Raw genomic sequence first — 18709 nt, 5'->3', positions numbered from 1 at the left:
AGACAAATGAGAGAGTGGTCAGAGGAGAGTGACCAGGACAGGGAGAGGACCAGAAACCATCACGTGAGAACAGTGAAGGCAGAAATGACGGAGGGACCCGGCTTGTTTTCCATAGATGGGTACTGTTGCTGCCTCCCTCTTACAAATGACAAAGCGGCTTTGAAGAGCTTTGGTAACTTGTTAGGGCCACACAGCACAAAGGGGCACGACGCCTCTCTGACCGCTGCCACGTGCTTGCGGCCTCCCTCCCCAGGCAGGGCTGCCACACTGCTTTCCCATTTGCATACATTTTTATATTTAGAAGCTACAAGGGGACTCACCTGGCTTCGCTGCAAGGACACTAAGTCTTGGGACACTTGCTCAAGCAACTGTTTGAGTTTCTTCTCAATAACATGGACTTTCTCTTCAGCCTCAATGTAGTCTTCTCTGTGCCCCTTGATAAGCAGGCTGCTGGAAATCTCTTGTAAGGAGTTTACTTGAGGTTGACGCTCCACTAGCTCCTTTTCCAGTTGCTAAAAATAAAAACGTGTCAAACAGTCGCTTATCGAAAGGGAAGCTAGTGTGGCCGGAAGAAGCTTTCTCCGTGCCAGGGAAGTTCCAGGATGAGTGGTGGCTGGTACCCAACTCAGAACCACCTTCTTCTACCTGCCTGCCTGTCCTCAAGCCTGGCGTCACTTAGATAGCAAGTTGGTTACACCCTACCCCTATTTTTTATTTTATTCCTTCTCATTCTAAAGACAATAGTGATGCTGGAGAAGTTAGAGGAAAGGAGTGAGGGGGGTGGTGTGGGAAGACTAGGCCCTCATCCCCGATGGCAGGAAGTGGACAAATTGAGAAAGCGCAGCTTACGCGTACCATTGAGAAGTATAAGGAATCAAGTGAATCTGCTTGTGCGGTCTTGCTCGATGTCTAATGTGGTAGCCGCTGGACAACGTGTGGCTACTGAACGTGATTAAAAGCTCAGTTTTAGTCACAGCAGCCACATATCAAGTGCTTGGGTGCTACCATGTCTAGGAGCTGTTACACTGGACAGTTCAGCTATGGAACATTTCCATCACTGCAGAAAGCTCTATTAGAGCTGCTCTGGACACGGGGGCTTTACGAAGATTTTGGAACAAAAAAATATTTTTTAAGCAATGACCAGTGTTTTGATTAAAATGTTTAAAACTAAACCACATACAAATATATGGATAAAAATGTCACCTTGAGTGCAAGTGAGAATATATGGGGGTCTCACCTTGGCTTGCTGGTGAAATAAATATATGAAAACACAACTACCCTCCCAGAAGAAAGACTGTGTATGTGGCTATGGAAAACTCATACAGCTCATCATGACTGTCAGGTGACTGAACACCGTGTTTCCTCCCAAATGAGCTGTATTCACAAGGGAAAAATACTTCAGAGGGCCTTCAGTTTCTCAGGATCCTGCCAAACGCCTCCATCACCGGTTCCTGAGAGTCTTGAAGACTCCCTGCTCTGGGCCACTTTCGTCCCCGCACTCACCCTGCTTCAGAACAGCGCAGGGATGCTCAGTAGACACCAACCAGAACCCGAGGGCAGAACACCATGTGGGCGTTGTTTCCAGAAACGCCAGGCGAGGCCACCTAAGCACTGACCTCCTGAAGAGGCCAGTGGTGGCGCAGGGCCCCTAGACTTACCAGGAGCTCCTCCCGACATGCCAGGAGGGGCCGGGGGTCTGCCTCTGGGTCAGTGACACGAGCCTCCTGCCTCCGGCTCTCGGCGCTCGCTAACCACAGCAGCAGGTTTTGACTCAGCTGGTGAAAGTCCTTAAAAACAGCAGACGTCAGAGCATGTCCCTTTCTTAGACTGTGAAGGCAAGTGTGCTGGGAAGCAGCGTGCCATTGCTAATCCATCATTGTCATTTGCTCTGCTGGTCCATATCCAGTGAATACAAGGGCCAGATTTAAACTAAACACCAGGGCCCCCAAATGAGGGAAAGCAGGGCAGGAGAGCGCTTGGCCCTGTCCCAGGAGGCACGCTGAATTCTGCCACGTTAAAAGTGCTGGCAGAAAGGTGGGGCTTCAGAACACCCCGCCTGCTATTACTAGGAAGAGCACACAAATTATTTAACACATCTGCTGGATTCACTGGTCAAGGGAGACACCCCAACAGGACAGGCTATGGCCCAAAGACAGTGCTGCATGTGGTTGCTGGTGGGCTTCTGTTTCCTAGGATGGGGTCAGAGCTCACCTGTTGGGCATTTACTGTGTGGCCGGTACTGGGTCAAGGTTATATGCATCTAGTCCTAAAAAGAACCCTGTGAGGTAGGCCCTGGAATTATTCCCATTTTCCAGATGAGAAAACTGAGGTCTAGAAGGTGCAGTGTTTTCCCCACAGTCACACGGCTACTAAAACTACAGAGCTGGGTTAAACTGCTCCTTGTTCTAGGGCCAGGTCTCTTAACACTCTGCTATCCAGTGTTCCTGGCAAAAGGACAGACACAGGGCAGTGTTCGTGTGACACTTCCAACCTAGTGAACGCTTGCTGGAACCCTTACAGTACGGGTGGGTCTGGGCAACACAGTGGGAAATGCAGGGCACGTGTCGGGTCTCTGAGGCAGCAGGTGGGCCACTTTGGAAACAAATGATAAAGCACATGCTTCCTAACGAAAACCATATTTGGCTGCGCGAAAGCATCCTGAAGATGATAAACATCTCTCTTCTCCCACCCACGTGGGCCTGGCTGTGCACGGGACTGGGCCTTGGGCACCGGCTGGGTGCTGAGTCGCCGTACCTGGCACTGCATGAGCGACAGCCGTAAACCCTCTCTCCAGCTCTCCACCGCACCCTGGGCCGCGTCCCAGCGCAGCCGCAGCTGGCCGACTCTATCCTGGAGCTCTTCGGAGTCGGTGCTCTCAGTTTGCAGAAATTCCTTGCTGCTCACGTTGACAGAAACCACTAAGGCCTTGTAGGTGTCAAAGGCTTTTAGTATCTCCTACCACAGAGGGAAAAGACTGGGTCAGGCACTCTGTAAACAGTGATGTGGGGTTCATTTTGAACCTCAGTGGGGAATGGACCTTCCAAACACTTCTCTAAGCCGTGGCCTGGCATACAAGAGCAACGTCGCCTGTCACTGGCTGGGAAGCCTTAGGTAAGGGAACTGCCTTACAAGGTCACGACTTGGCGGCCAGATGACTGGGCTGAGAGACGGGGCCCGTCTCCCAGTGGACCAGCTACACCGCAGGCACGAATAGACCCTGCTGGCCTCTGTCTGACTTAATAACATTTCTGGATCAGATTAAAAGTCTTCTACATAAAGCACACATAGTTATCCTGCATTCGCCCCAGAGTATCGCATAAGTGTTATTCCTCAGGATGAATGGTAACCCCTGATACATCAGTGCACAAAGTAAAACAATAGTACAAATGTGAAGACTGCCTGGATACCTCAAAACTCCTATCCTGGGTCTTTTTGGGAGCCCAGGCTCATGTTCAGAGCACCCCCAAAGTGCAGGGCTCAAACTGCCCCTCCCCTGCTCCCTGGCTGTGTGGGTGACAGCTCCTAACTGCGTAGCAGAGTAACCGGTCAGGCCGCAGAATCGGTCAGTAGGTGCGCTGTCCTCCTCCTCCCCCTCAGCACGCCACCCTCCGTCTCGCCTGCATACAGTTTGGAAAGGTGTTTTTAGGCTGCCTGCCCATGGCCACGGGGGGGGTCCCACAAGTCTAGGGGTCCCTCAGCAGTCAGATGGGAGCCACACCTCCCTAGCACTGCTCTGGGCTTTGGGATCATCTGGAGACGCTCCTCTGAATGAAAATACAAATCTTCACCTGGGTCCTTGCCAGTTACAGAAATGAAGTGCGAGAGGCTACTAACCACACAGCGTGTGCGAGCCGCCCCCGACGCGGCAGGCAGAGGATCTGATGTGCACATGCGTTCTGAAGTCCTCTTCCCCTCCACGCCCTCACTCACCTTCAGCCTCTTCACTCGGAGTTCCATTTCCTGCATACTGGAGGGAGGCTTTGCCAGCTTTAATGTTTCCAGCTCTGCTTCAGTTTTTTCCAGCCACGTGGTGATGTCGCTGATATCAGAGTTCAGCTGCTGCAAGTTTTGTTTTATTCTGAGTTTACTGTGAAGTTCTTGCGCTTGGATCAACTCCCATCTATCAAAGGCACCTGGAATAAAAAGCCGCCAATAAAAAGAAGCAATAATGCAAACAGATTTCTCTGCTTCCAACTAATTCAGCGTCACAGTGATAAAACCTGCAGGGGATGCTCCTTGCAGGAGCCTTGGGGTTTGGGGGTTATCACGTCCCTCAACTGTGGAACAGCACGTTTCCCTCGCTCTGGTTCAAGGCCTGTGCTGCTGCACTCCCACACAGGCTGGGACGAAGTAGGGAGCTGCTAGGAGGCCCAACATGTTGCCAAGATGCACTGTGGTCCCAGGTGCAGCACTCCAGTTCATGCTGTATTTAAGGCACTCTCAGGCTTCCCTGGTGGCACAGTGGTTGAGAGTCCGCCTGCTGATGCAGGGGACGCGGGTTCGTGCCCCGGTCCAGGAAGATCCCACATGCCGTGGAGCGACCGGGCATGTGAGCCATGGCCGCTGAGCCTGCGCGTCCGGAGCCTGTGCTCCGCAACGGGAGAGGCCACAACAGTGAGAGGCCCGCGTACCGCAAAAAAAAAAAAAAAAAAGGCACTCTCCTCCCTGTCCATGAATGATCAGGTCGATGCTATGAACTTGACTTTAGGCTCAGTTGAGTCATGACCTTCCTGGTCTCTCGAGGAGACACCCGACACAACTCTTTGGTCATCATCTTCGTGTCCGATCTTCACATACAAGCGAAGTCATGCAGGTAAAAACAGACCCTTTATCATGAGGCTCATTTTGTCAATATTTAGAGAATAAATAACAAACAGGAATTTGTTCATAAATACAAGTCAGCTGATTCTAAAATAACATTGGCTGCTATAGGCCAAGTTCAGCAGTTTTGGTGAATTATGTAGTTGGTCAATTCCTAATCAATGTTCTGTTGAGCAGTGTCTTAAAGTAAATGTCCAACTAACCCAAAACACAGTCTCTACCTCATAACAACGGCCCAATTTAACTGTACCTGACTGCTGCCCGGTGAGAGCAGCCAGGCCCTCGTCTTCCTGCTGTGGGCCGCCAGTCAGGACTCTTGGATCTTCTTTGCCACCTTCAGTCCCTGGAGACAACAGCAGCTTTACCTAGAATGAGACAATTTTTATGTTACCATCTATACATTTTAAAGGCGTCTGAAGAATGTCTTGGTTCATATTAACAGGTAAGAAATGAAGATATAGGAGCCCTTTCCTTCGAAGGGTAACTTGCTGGTAATACAGAGGCGCTTTAGTGTATGGGTAGCATTTATAAGCAGCAGAGCTGATGGCAGAAATAAAGCTTCAGCAAAGGCGCAGGGGGAGGGGTAAGCAGGTAAGATGTCAATATTGGGAATAAAATGGCCTGATTTAATTTGAGGCTTCCTAACACTCCTCAATCCAACCACCCAAAAAGACTTCAAAACAATCGTTGAGCTTACCAGACTCTTATTGTGTTAGCGCTTTTACATTTGCACAGTATTTTACAAAATTTTAGTTAACCCTCCCAGTCACTCCGTAGAGCTGGTTGGCATTATTATCACCGGGAATCGGAAACAGAGCACAAACCTTCCTCCTAGGGTCATTCGTTACCAAGAGTTTATCGTTCACTGTACATATTGACTCTTGTGTTATCACAGAGCTGACTGGGCTGTTATCTCAGGACTTTCCAAAAATAAATGTATCTTTTTTTTTAGAAAACTCGTGGTTTTTTTTTTTTTTTTTTTTTTTTTTTCTTTTTCTTTTTGCGGTATGCGGGCCTCTCACTGTTGTGGCCTCTCCCGTTGCGGAGCACAGGCTCCGGATGCGCAGGCCCAGCGGCCATGGCTCACGGGCCCAGCCGCTCCGCGGCATATGGGATCCTCCCAGACCGGGGCACGAACCCGTATCCCCTGCATCGGCAGGCGGACTCTCAACCACTGCGCCACCAGGGAGGCCCGAAAACTCGTGGTTTTTGGATTGTGTCCATATGGCCTATTTGTGTGGAATGAAAAGAAAAAACCCAAAAACCTTCAGATTGGGGGTAGCAGACACACACACACAAAGGGCTGAGCTTTTGAAGTGGCCAGATAAGGAACACAAGCATAGTTACCGGAAGAGGCCAAACCACATGGTCCTGGATGCAAAGCAAAGGTGAGGTGCTGGGGGCTCTCCCTCCAGGACTGTCAGGCCTTATTCGGCACCACAGAGGGACAGATTAAAAATGATAACTGCTTGCTAAGCAAGAGGAAGAGTTTCCAAGTTGGGCACAGGCAGCCCGTTATCAAATGATTGGGGTCTGACCGTGTTTAGGCAGAACCTTCTCCAACTATCTAGCAACATTCACTCCTCCACACAGAGGGCACTCTGACAGCCAATCTAGTGATGCTCACGCCACTTCTGGTTTCTCTAAGAGATGACACTAAAAAGGTGTGAGACGTCTTAATTTCAACTTGCTCGTCACTAGTTCTCTGTACTGAGAATGGTCCGGGGCCAACGTGAAATCCTCCGCAGGCTGGCCCGCAACAGCTGCGTAGCCAGAGCATGGCGAGGGCTCGTGTTGCCTGAGGACAGAGCAACTAAGAGGGAACAGTCACTGGTTTAAGAACAATGACAAACCATATACAGTAGTGGTGACAACAATAACAGCAGTGGCGACCACTTCGAGGGCCTCCTTTACACCTTCATACACATCAATCCCAACAATTACGTACGGCAGGTTTATCCTCAGGTGGGGAAGGCTTACAGAGGCAAGGTAAGGTGTTTACGGCCCTAGAGCCGTTTACTCGTAGGGCAGGGAATCGAGCCCAGGTCCACCACTGCACACTGTCAAACCTTTCTGAATAGGAAGTCACAATTTTCTGAATAGGACTTGTAGTCAAGGTAAACATATCAAAGGTTTGGGAGTGCAGGAGCGGCTCAGGAAGGCCAGCACTTTGTTTCTCCACTGTTTGCACGATGACTGACTCAACAGTAATAATCCCTGTCATGGCACATCAACACTCAAAGGTGGTGTTTGGCCAGACAGCTATCTCTAAGTCTAGTCAGTTATGCCAGAGTTCTCATGAAGTATGTCACCATGGGAAAACCAACCCAAAATATGCCTGGGGAGTGAGCACAAACAGCATACACCCAAAGCTCTCTCCCTTTAAATATTTTAACTATTACTCATGCACTTGGGTTGTGCTCTCAGTGGGGTCAAGACTTACGTAGGCTGGTTTATAAGGGGTGCTGGAATCGGAGGGGATGGGCTGGACATTCCTGTCACCTCCCATTTGTTTGTAGCGACGCTTGCGGCAGGGAGGGCTGTCAGGAACATGCCACGAGTGGCCTTCAGAAATGGATTTACCTGAAACAAAAAAAATAGCAAGTGACAGTCCATTCTCTCCAACCAAAGCATTCATTTTTAGTTACACAAAAAAGGTCATGGGTAACATGGCATCAGGTTATAGTATAACATGAGTTCTGCAGCTTTCCTTGCAAAGCATGCATGTTTGCAAAATGTCAGTATGTCCCAGAAGGGAATGAAATGAGACTCATGCAACTGAGCGACACTGGGCCTTCACTAGATGGGTTCACAATGGAGCACAACAAACACATGATCTGCTGCGGGATGAGTGGCCTTTTGGAGCCGGGGGCTCTAGCGGTGGGGGGCGCTGGCGGCAAGGACGGGTTTGGGGGCCAAGAGGACTGAAGGCCTCTTAGGAGTGAGGGAAGAGTGAACATCAGGATGGACTAGGGGACCAAAGGGCCGTTCGTGGCTCTCCCCAACCACTGCAGGCGGGGATGGGGCAGGGAATGAAGATCAGAGCTGCAAGTCAAGGAAAGGGAGGTGTCTTCTCCTGCGGCAAAGGCAACAGTACCCTCACCCCCCCACCTCCCCACCCTCTTCCCAGGAAATCACCTTAAGCAGGGTAGTAGTTCTAGACCAAGCCACCATGAAGAAAGCTTGGCCCATGCCACAGGGCTTGAGTGAGATGGAGAGAAAAATAAAAATTTTAAAAGGCACCTGAAAAATTCCCTTCTGCACAGGCCTGAAGGGGAGGAGAGGGATGGCGTGGAGACTGCTCTGGTCTGGGAGGGTTTTGTATGGAGCACGAAGCTATGTGTGAGTACGGCAGTGCAAATACACCATGACACAAGGACCAAGGCGCATGGTGTCCACAGAAGGCAGAGGTCAGACATGACACGGGAGCGAGGTTTAGGATGCAGTGTGCACCACAGGACGCTGCCATGTTGAGACGCATGCACGGGCAGGGGCCTACCAGAAGACGCTTTCAAAGTTTTTGTGGTCATTTTAAGATATGCCTCAGGATTTTCAGGGATTTCTACATCTGAAAAAGAACAATGTCATTTTCCTCACTGCAGGCGTCTGTAGATGAATGCCCAAGTATTAAGTTAAAACAGTAGAAACATTGTCACCTGGGAGGAGAAAAGTCACTACCCTTTATCTGTTTTATTAAAAAGCTTTAAAGAACCAGAAGGAATTTTTCAGTTAACTCCTGACCATCCGAAACAGCGGCGCGGGAGGGGAACGAACTGCGTAGAAAGGACAGAGACACTCAATCTACTGATATTCTGAAAAACTCAATTGAAAAGGCCACTGATGAGCCTCCCGTCTATCGAGAGCCATTAGCAAACAGCCTTCATGTCCCAACGTGGACTTTGTTTATTTTTCCCTTTCATTCCACCAGGAATAGGAATGAGCCAGCCCTCAGGTAGGTCAAAGGTGGGCAGGACAGACACAGGAAGCCACAGGAAGTCTGGGTCAGCCACAGCCTGGACTCTGACCACTGAGAGCTGGCCGTGTTGCTCAGGTGCTAAGGACTTAGCCGTGTGGGTCCATACCTGACAGCGCACTGTAGTACGGGCCCTCCTCATCTTCTTCGTGAGAGGAGGAGCCCCCCACGTCACCTGTGTGATCCCACTCCAGCGGGATGGAATCCACGCTGACGGGGGTCTCACAGCCAGAGCGCTCGGGCCCTGGCGCCGGGGGCACCAGGTGACAAAGGGACTGAGGGGACGAGGGCTCCTCGCTCTCTCTCCTTTTACGCCAAGAGTCGTCCTGGATCTCTCTGGGGTCTTCCACATCCGTTTCATTCTCAGAGGCTTCCTTTTCATCTTCCAAGCCCTAGAACGGGGGTATCCAGTTTTCAGAATTAACCACTGGGAACTGGCGGCTTCTGAGTAAGTATTGGCTCTATGTTAGTAAGTGTGGAAAGAGCACTTTTCAACTCAGCTTTTTAAAGCAGACTCACAGATACAGAGAACAAACTAGGGGTTACTAGTGGGGAGAGGGAACTGGGGAGGGGGGAGTATAGAGGTGGGGGACTAAGGTACAAACTATTCGGTATAGAACAAGCTACAACGATATATGGTACAACACAGGGAATACAGCCAATATCTTATAATAACTATAAATGGAGTATAATCTTTAAAAATTGTGGATCACTATACTGTATGCCTGCGACTTATATAATATTGTACAGCATCTATCTATACTTCAGCAAAACAAAAACATAGTTTTGTTTTTTGTTTTTAACCATAGAATAAATCATTGTTAACCACGCACAGTAACTTTCCCAATTCTTTCAAAGTGGAGTCAAACATCCACTTCGGGTGGCCCAGCAGCCTCGCGTGCGGGGCAGTCCCTTACCGACGCGTGGGAGGTGAGCCTCCGGTGGAATCGGGAGACCCTGCCAAACACTTCCTGGCAATAGCGGTGCAGCTCCTCCAACTCATCCTCAATCAGCACGGCGTCCAGGGGCTCACTCTTCTGAATGAGCTGCTCCCCAAAAACGATGAGCTGATCGATCTTATTGGTATTTAATGTAATTTCCTGCTGGAAACCCTATATAGAATATGAGAAAGAAAGGATTTCAAACTCAAGCTTCATCAGTTTTCAACTAAGTGACTCCAAAGATTTAAGAATTTAAAATGATCATACGTATGTATTTTTTTCTTCCCCCTTCTGGGCACTGACTTTTCCAGTTACAATGATTCTAAAGTTCTGACATGGATGAACCTTTACTGTTACTGGGTGTGAGGCACAGACCTTGTCTTATTGACGCTTGGTAGAATCAGAAAATTTCCCATAGTAAGCCTCCACCGGGCATTTCTGCTGACACAGTAATAATGCTCATTGGTGCCGTTATACCATGGAAGGCAAATTTCCATTTCTCAACCTCTTGTATTATTTAGCCAAGGAGGGAATTATAGTGCAATTAAAGTGTAGTACAGACATTTGTGACAGTGGGAGAGAAGATACCTGTTCCTGGTCCCACTCTTTTCTTTTTTCTTTTTTCAAATGAGAGGTCTTTTATTTTTTTAATTTATTTCTAAAATATTTATTTATTCATTTGGTGGCGCCGGGTCGTAGTTGGCAGCATGTGAACTCTTACTTGTGGGAATATGGGAACTAGTTTCCCGACCAGGGATCGAACCCAGGCCCCCTGCATTGGGAGTGTGGAGTCTTACCCACTGGACCACCAGGGAAGTGCCCTGACCCCACTCTTGAGAGAGAGTTTCCTCCTGCTACAGCCCACAGGTTGCACTCGACTCAAGTGCTGGAGAAACAGCATCTTATGAAGTTCTGTCTGGAACCGCAAGAGCGTTCTCCCCTTGGATGATTACATATGACAAAGAGAATAAAGGGCCTCGTTCCAATACCCCTTGACTGTAAGGAACAGTATCCTTGCCTGTGATAACCTGGCAGTTCACAGGTGGATGCAGTCTGGCTGCTCTGACACTTCTGGAACCTGCTCTCAGGGTATCAGGTGAAGTCTGTACCTGGCCAGCTCTCCCCTGCCTAGGTGCACTCTTTGGGGAGGCACTAAGGAAGCAGGCCTTACGTTCAGCTGGCGCATCTTGTCGTCGGCATCGCTCTCCGAGAAGTGCTCCACATTGGTCAGCTGCAGGTCCATCTCCGTGAGCCACACCAGAATGCTCTCCCTGGTCCCCTCGAATTCTTCCCTTTGGTTGGTGAAATGCTGCGAAAGGGTGAAAAAATCACGTTTGTGTTGATGGCATAACGGGAGTTCAGGCAGACAGCAAGGTCATTCTCAGAAGAGGGGAAAGGGAGCCCAGGGTACCCCCGGAGGCCCACACGGCCAGGAGCCTGGGGTCTGGTCCTGGCTGTGGGATACCAACAAGCCCCCTAAACTTCCCTGAGTCTCAGCATCTGCTGGTAAACGAGGTGTGGGAACGTTGACCGTGATCTCTAAGGTTCTTGCAGCATTTGAAATTCTAGAATTCTCTAGTCTAAGTCAGTGATTTTCCCAGTCTGTCCTCTGAGGAACACGCCCCTCTCAAAGTCCAGGCCAGGCACTTGCCTGTTTTCAACTGTTAGCCTCCTGTGGGAGCTTTTGCTTGACAGAAGGATTTAGTAGCTTCAGGATGGAGAAGTATTGATCTCGGGGTTGAGCCTGGACTAGTGCCCCATTTGCCTTCACTGATATAATTCCGAATATATTTCTTCACACAAAGAAAACCCAGATTTATCACCTCCAATTAACGAGGCCTCTTGGGTTACCACCTCATAGATGGGCAGCTGATTCTCAAACAAACATAGTGCCCAATGAAGGTTTAGGCTGGTCACAGTCAAATCAAGTCAGCAGGAGATAAAGAAATTAATGCAGGGGGGTTGTGGAAAAGCTAGCCCATTTCTTCCTGAGAGGGTTAAACAAAAAACCCAGATTTTCCTCTTAGAATGGTTTCAAGAGTGTTCTGCCTTAAGAACAGAAGCAAGGATTAAAATTACTTCCTGTAGCCACAACCCATACCGGTCCTGTCAGTTTACACCTGGACTCACAAAGGTTGACACATGATGTCTTCTGAATCACAGAAATCTAAGGTGATGGTTCACACCCCAGAATCAAACCCATCATTTGAGGTTAGACAGCTGCTCTGAAGTTGGGAGAACTGTCACTGTCCCCAACCCCCAATACAGAGCGGGGGGCTCTGTCTGTTCCCTCACAGTGCAAGAACCAACGGGACACACAAAAGCGGGCAGATGGGCAAAGGGGTCCTGGTCCCAGACTAAGAGGTACCTTCGCCAGACCTGGTGACGGCAGCACCCCAGACTCTGGGCAGTGCGTGGGCTGACGTGACACCCTCAGGGGTGACAGGAGTCAAAAAAAAGCAATGTGTTGGTAACACGATCCCTTGAATAAGCTCTGCCTGAGAAACCTATTCCGAGGCAAATAACTTCACTTAAAAAAAAAAAAAAGGAACGCTTTTTGGCAGCTTTGGGCTTAAACAAAAGGGAAGGCTGTACTGGAAGAATGTCAAGACAGCTTAGGCCTCAAGTGAAATCTTCTACCTGCTGCTTTGTTACAAGCCTGACATCACATATCAGACCCCCTCCACCTCCCCAATATCTACAAATAACCCAGTGACGTAGAGGAGGTTACTCGGAGTCTCCGCAGGATGGCTGTGACCCGCTTCTGGAGGTTGTCCCAGCGCTGGTTGCCCTCGTGCACCATCTGCTTCAGTTTGCTGGCCGTGTCGGTGCGGTTCTCGCGGGCCAGCCGCCGGTACTGCTTGTTGATGAGCTCCAGCTGCGTGAGCCTCTCGTGGATCTGCCGCTGGAAGGCCTATGGCATGGGGGGGCCCTGTCAGTGCCATAGCTGCAGGGCGCCGGGACACCCCTTCCAGGCCCCAGACCACCTGCCTCAAGCGTCCATCCCCCAGTGGAATGGCCACAGAGGGCTGGCTTCACCCGTTCTTCTGACACTACTGAAGAACAGACTTTCAAGCTCACGGCCTGCGGTTGGCATGAATCGGTAACGCCCCACAAAGCCGCTGGAGCAGCTGAGGGCGGGCTGGGGACTGGGCGGCCGCAGCCAGAGGTGGGGAATCCTGCCACTTATGGGAAGTCATTTAAGCCAGCCCTGAGCCCGCCGGATCCTTGGTTATCAGGACCACTGGGCTGGGGAGGGCCTTTACCTCAAACCTCTTCAGCTCTTCTTTGGCAACGGTGTACAGCACCTCGGAGGAATTCGGGCAGGCCGCCGTCCTCTCGGCGGACTTGAGCCAGTCCTCGAAGCGGGAGTAATCATCTAAAAACTTCTGCCAAAGCCGCCATGTCTCCTCAATTCTAACAGGAGGAAAGCAACTCAGTACAAGCCGTCCACGTCAAGTCGAGCTTTTACATGGCTTTTTCTCCCCTGACTGGTCCCAGTCCCAGCCCCCCTTGCACTGGCACTAAATATTTAGGGGGAGAGACCGTGCTACCCCTTCCAGGAAATAACCGGAGACATCACTTTGTGGTAGGGACACCCCCCTTCTGGGAGCGCCAGGCCCCTCAGAGCTTCTGCTTCGCAGAGGTCACCCAACAGGAGACAGGCGTCCTCCACTACTTAGAGCTGGGACACATCAGCACGGTGGCCACCCGCCATTACCCCCCAAGACACAGGAGGGCTGGGGAGAGACGTGACCCTGCCCGTACTCTCCTTGAATGATCCCCTTAATAAGGACAGGCCACACCTACTGAGCCTTCCCCGCCCGTACTTGGCACGCCCCTCAGTGAAGCCAAGAGAACACAGTCACTGTTACGTAGGTCAGTCAGGGGCAGCTCGGCCCTTACTTCATCCGCCGCTCCATGGACATGGCGCAAATGTTCCTCCAGCGCCTGTCCAGGCTCCTGGTGGTCTGCTGGACGGAGTCGCACTCAGTCTCATTGGCACAGGCATCGGAGTCGTGCAGGAGGACGTCACAGATGTTGAACACAGACTCCACCCCTGCACTGTGCTGTTCTATGTCTCGCTGCAGGTCCTACAACGATGGGAGAGTAGGAAGCACCTTGAGGTGCTGGTGGCGGTAGCAGGAAGGTTCCCCCCGACCCTCTTCCAGCCCGGGGGGCACAGTCCTGCGTGCATTTCTACCTGGGACTCGGCAACACAGGCTGAGTCTCCCTCACCTTTGGTCAACCCCTGTGCGACAGTATCTGACACAAGGCCTAACTGCGGGCAACAATGGGATTGATCTGTTGAACTATGTGAGGGGGTAGGAGGGTGGGGATTCCCTCCCCTGAGAGCCCACCCCCAACCCCCAGACTCTGGGGAGGCATGCGATCTACTCCGTACCACCTGATCCCAAGGGCCTCCAATTTAGACTTGGCTTTGGGGAGGTCTTCCTTGGAAAACTGACTTATCTTCAACAGGACCTAAAACTTCAGCAACAGAAACTCTTAACCTTTTATGGGTCACAGAATTCTTAAATCTCCTAAGACCTCTGTACTATCTTCTTACACCTCCACCCCCCAAACTGTGCTCGCAGCTGCACCGTGTCCACAGCCTCCCCAGGAGCCTATCCTGGCTCCATGGGCCCAAGGGGTAGAGACGTTGCCCCCCAGCTGATGGAGTCCGGTCACGGCTGTAGCTCGGGGAGGGGGCGGGGTCTCTGGAGTCTTGTCCCATGATGGGGAGAGTGCTACTGATTCAGAAAAACGAAGGGTCACCAAGAAAAACATGCATGGTCATAGGAAAAAGTGGAAAACTTGTTTAAGTATAAACATGGCATTTCCAGTTATCACCCAGGGAGTGTTTCTTCTACACACAAGGGCAGGGCTGAGGGGAGGGCGGGGGGAGGTGCTTGTTTGTTTTGTCATTCTGGATGAGCCAGGCCTCTCCTGATATCCAAATTCTGTGATGAGTGACATGAGACTACACCACTCATCTTAGTAGCCAAATTACATTGGGAAATAGACAAAGTTAAATAAGCCGCTACTAATTATACAAGTTCCCTGGATTCAGCATAGTTCATTTTACAGGAGGGATTATTTTATAAACAGTGGCTGCCACTGTCTACAGAAAAGCAGCATGAAGTTCATTCCAGGTCACCTCAATATTTAACAATTTTGGAGATTACGACTGGATTACTAGACAGGACTAATGTTTTCTTACTTTTCTTCTGATAAATGCACATTTGGATAATTCTGTGTCCAGATGGAAATGAAAGAATAAAATGCTAACACTCCAATCAAGTTTTAAATCAAGCAGTTCTCAACACAGATCCTAACTGATGAAAAATGAGCACCTCAAAGTTATATTCAGAAGAAAATGTGCTTTTCAGTTTGTCAGCCTGTGTGTCCTATGTAGAGAGATGTGCAGGTGATTTTTTTTTAAGCTTTGCAGTCTAGGACAAATGTCTGAAATGCTGCAATGGGGGCAGTCATCTTGGGGTCAGGGGACTAGCTTTATAATTAATAGGTTTAAATAGAATTCCAGGTTTAAGAATTCTTACCCGTTCACAGAATTGCCACAGGCTTTCCTAAAATTTAAAGGTATTGATAAACAACCTTTTAAACTTTTTTTTGCCAAAATAATAAATAAGGAATCCTAACACTGGTGCTAAATAAGTAATATTGACAATTATCATTGAAAAATGGTGCCTGCCCCCGACCTCACCTGGTAGGGTTGGGTAGGACCTGGTTGAAAAGCACTGAGAAAGTCTAGTCTATGGATAAACACGAATGCCATGTATTTTAATAGCCTCTTTGCAGTTACTCTACATTTTTTACTCAGCTTTTATTGAATGAAACAGCTAAAGAAAACTGATGAATATAAAGGGTAAAGGATGGCAAGAAATGAGCTCTCTGATAATTTACAAAAGACCATGAACACCTTGGCTAAAAAAGGAGTCCAGAGTTTTTCAAAATTTCCAAAACAAACTTCTAATACACCACAAAATGGCCTACTGATGCTGTAGTATGAACTAGTTAGTTGTCTTGTAAAATAAAAAGTAGTGGACCATATTTTAAAACACAAACCACTGAAGTACTGGACAAGTGACATTTTGCAAACTGAAATGATCCCACCCACTGAGGCCCAAGTTTGCACAATGACTGGATTTCAAAAGTGTTCAAATGCAGAGACGAATCTGACTTAAGAAACAACGTAAAACAATGTGAAAGACTTTTGCCAACGGTTCTGGAAACATGAGTGCCTGTTTACTTTGTTTTTCTGCTCCTGAGTAGGTGACACAGAGCACTGAAGCTGGGAAAGGGCTGAGGGAAGTTGAGGATCAGTGAGAGGACAAGGGGAGAAACAGGAAACCAGAGCTGAGAATGCAGCCAGGAAGAATGAGAATACAAAAGGAACTAGAAAAAAAATGAGATACAGAGGGGAAAAAAGGAAAACCAGGCTGAGAAGGCAGAAACCGATGTCGTGTGTTGTGGGAACCCAGGTGGTGGCTCCAGAGTGTCTCCGTAGGAGGGGCTGGGTGTGTCAAGCAAGTCCAGCAGGGTGGTCCTGGGCAGTGGATGGGGCTTTGGCATGAAGCTGACTTGGCCACTGGGGAGGGGACTACTGGTAACTATAGATAGGGTGTGGGGGTAACGAACCCCGCAAGCCACCATCAGGCACCCCTGGGATGCCTGGGAACCAGGCAACCAAAGAAAACTGGAGATGCTGAAGACTCAATGAAAGCGGTCCATGGTTTAAACGTGTCACAAGGTGGCCACCACTTCCTTTGCATTTTGAAGATGATCTATTCTACAGGAATAACAATACAACGCTTATTACCTAAGGAGTTTCACATAAAGAAGAGAAGCAAAAAAGACTTTTATAAGGTCTGACCCCTTCTGCACCAGGCCCCCAAGGACGTTATAATGAGGGTCCAGGGACATCATGGCACTTTATCACTTTTGGGGCCTGAGGGCTTTTGCAGAAGGCACTACTAGATGATCCCAAGAGTTTGGGTCTTATTTCTGGAAGCAATCAAGCAATTTATTATATTTAAATCAGTGACAGAAACACAGGCAAGGTTTTTTTAAAATGGCCCATAAATAATTATTTTGTGTGACACATTTTCTGTTTTTGGTGGAGCATTTAAGGTCTAGGTTTAGTTATAATTTTGTTTTTTTAATAAAAATACTACAGGTTTCCTCAGGACATCTGTGGTAGGCAGAATATTGGCATCCCCAGAACCATGTCCTTATCCCCAGAACCTGTGACTATACAAGGTTACATGGCAAAGGAGAATTAAGCGTGCCAATCAGCTGACCTTAAGATAGGTAGATTATCCTGGATTATGTGGGTGGGCCTAATGGAATCCCAAGGGTCCTTAAAAGTACAAGAAGAGTCAATCAGAGGGAGAAAGGCTCAGAGAGATGCACCATTGCTGGCTTTGAAGATGGCGGAAGGGGGCCATGGGCCAGGAAACGCAGGCAGCCTCTAGGACTTCAAGGCAAAGAAATGGATTCTCCCCTAGAGCCTCCAGAAAGGAAAGCAGCCCTGCTGACACCTTGACGTCAGCCCTATGTCAGATTTCTGACCTCCAGAACTATAAGATGATAAATTTGTGTTCAGCTGCTAAATCTGTGCTAATCTGTGACAGTGGCAATAGAAAATTAATACATCCAACTTCTTCACAGCAAAGTGGTCCTGAATACTAACTCCATAATTTTTTTTTAATAAGAATTCCATGATGGTGATTCTAAATTCTATAAATTGGAAACCTTCAAATCAACCAGACTGAAATTATATACCATTTCAGCACAGGAACACACATGGCCAAGAGAATGGCAGCTGCTCCAAATTGTACACTCTTGGGAATAAATTCCCTGCAATTTAATGATGTTTTGTCACACATCAGATTTATAAAATGTTAACACACGTTATTAGCCCCTGCCAAATTTAGCCACGGGCTAAAGGAAAAAATGTTGTCAGCTTTTGTTCTATTTACCTAAAAAGACTCACCAGTCAGGGTAAATGGTTATTTGCAAGGCCTGTCTATGAAGAGACTATTCAAGAAATTCAACCTAATGGATCACCCTTGTAAATAAAGCTGATGATGTCCAGTAGCCCTTTACTGATAAGGGCATTAAAATCTCTGCAGTGTCCATTAACATGGTAGTTATATCAATATTCATTTCTCCACAAAGCAAAGTCAGAATATAGATGAGCTCAGTGAAAAAGACATACTTAAATTTCTGAGGCTAAGTGGAAAAACCAGTATTTTTACTTTGCAGCATTGCTAAATCATACTAGTTTGAAAATCAGAGAACAGGCATTATTCAAACAGTAATTGTAATAGGATTAAATAAAGATCTCAGTCCAGAGTATTATCAAATACTTAGCTCTATTTCATGGTAGCATGAGATGTTGCTTATTATCATGAGAAGGACTGACCTGACCTCAAGAGAATTTATCATCAAGGAGTGGCCTTCTGGCCTTGATAATCTGATGAAAAAGTTTCAGCCCCCCAATTCTGTCTCCAAGCAGCTGGGATGTATGAGTGAATCGCCCCAGTGTGTTGACAGACAACAAACACCAAGGCTTTGAAGGAAACATGAAGAAAACAGATACAAGACTGTGAACTTGGTAGCGACCATATTGCTCATATGGTTAAAACAGAATCTGCTCACAGGGTTGAGAAAAACAAGTGAAGGAAAGCTACTAAAAGAATAATATAAGCTTAGCTATTTTAAAAATAAAGAGGGGGTTCCCTGGTGGCGCAGTGGTTGAGAGTCCGCCTGCCGATGCAGGGGACACGGGTTCGTGCCCCGGTCCGGGAGGATCCCACATGCCGCGGAGCGGCTGGGCCCGTGAGCCATGGCCGCTGGGCCTGCGCGTCCGGAGCCTGTGCTCCACAACGGGAGAGGCCGCAACAGTGAGAGGCCCGCGTACAGCAAAAAAAAAAAAAAAAAAAAA

At 48.6% G+C, this 18709-nt stretch overlaps 1 protein-coding gene across 10 annotated transcripts in view; it reads right to left on the bottom strand.

Annotated features, from left to right (window-relative positions):
• SYNE2 (spectrin repeat containing nuclear envelope protein 2) overlaps window positions 1–18709 on the bottom strand; it is a 341983-nt gene that overhangs the window by 2486 nt on the left and 320788 nt on the right. For 9 of the 10 annotated variants that reach the window (XM_082616958.1, XM_082616964.1, XM_082616967.1 and 6 more), the window contains 13 exons: window positions 13642–13829; window positions 13002–13152; window positions 12467–12649; window positions 10907–11044; window positions 9712–9906; window positions 8904–9186; window positions 8321–8389; window positions 7265–7404; window positions 5072–5186; window positions 3931–4133; window positions 2755–2955; window positions 1659–1787; window positions 321–512 (listed from right to left, as the gene is read on the bottom strand). In XM_082616958.1, coding sequence (XP_082473084.1) covers window positions 321–512; window positions 1659–1787; window positions 2755–2955; window positions 3931–4133; window positions 5072–5186; window positions 7265–7404; window positions 8321–8389; window positions 8904–9186; window positions 9712–9906; window positions 10907–11044; window positions 12467–12649; window positions 13002–13152; window positions 13642–13829 — 2187 coding nt within the window. The remainder of the gene's footprint in view (window positions 1–320; window positions 513–1658; window positions 1788–2754; window positions 2956–3930; window positions 4134–5071; window positions 5187–7264; window positions 7405–8320; window positions 8390–8903; window positions 9187–9711; window positions 9907–10906; window positions 11045–12466; window positions 12650–13001; window positions 13153–13641; window positions 13830–18709) is intronic. The other variant, XM_082616965.1, reaches the window with a different exon arrangement.

This window comes from Mesoplodon mirus (genome assembly GCF_964341445.2).
Source record: "Mesoplodon mirus genome assembly, chromosome: 4".
NCBI lineage: Eukaryota > Metazoa > Chordata > Mammalia > Artiodactyla > Ziphiidae > Mesoplodon > Mesoplodon mirus.
The sequence above is the reverse complement of the archived record's forward strand: the minus strand, read 5'-3'. Positions and strand labels throughout refer to the sequence as shown.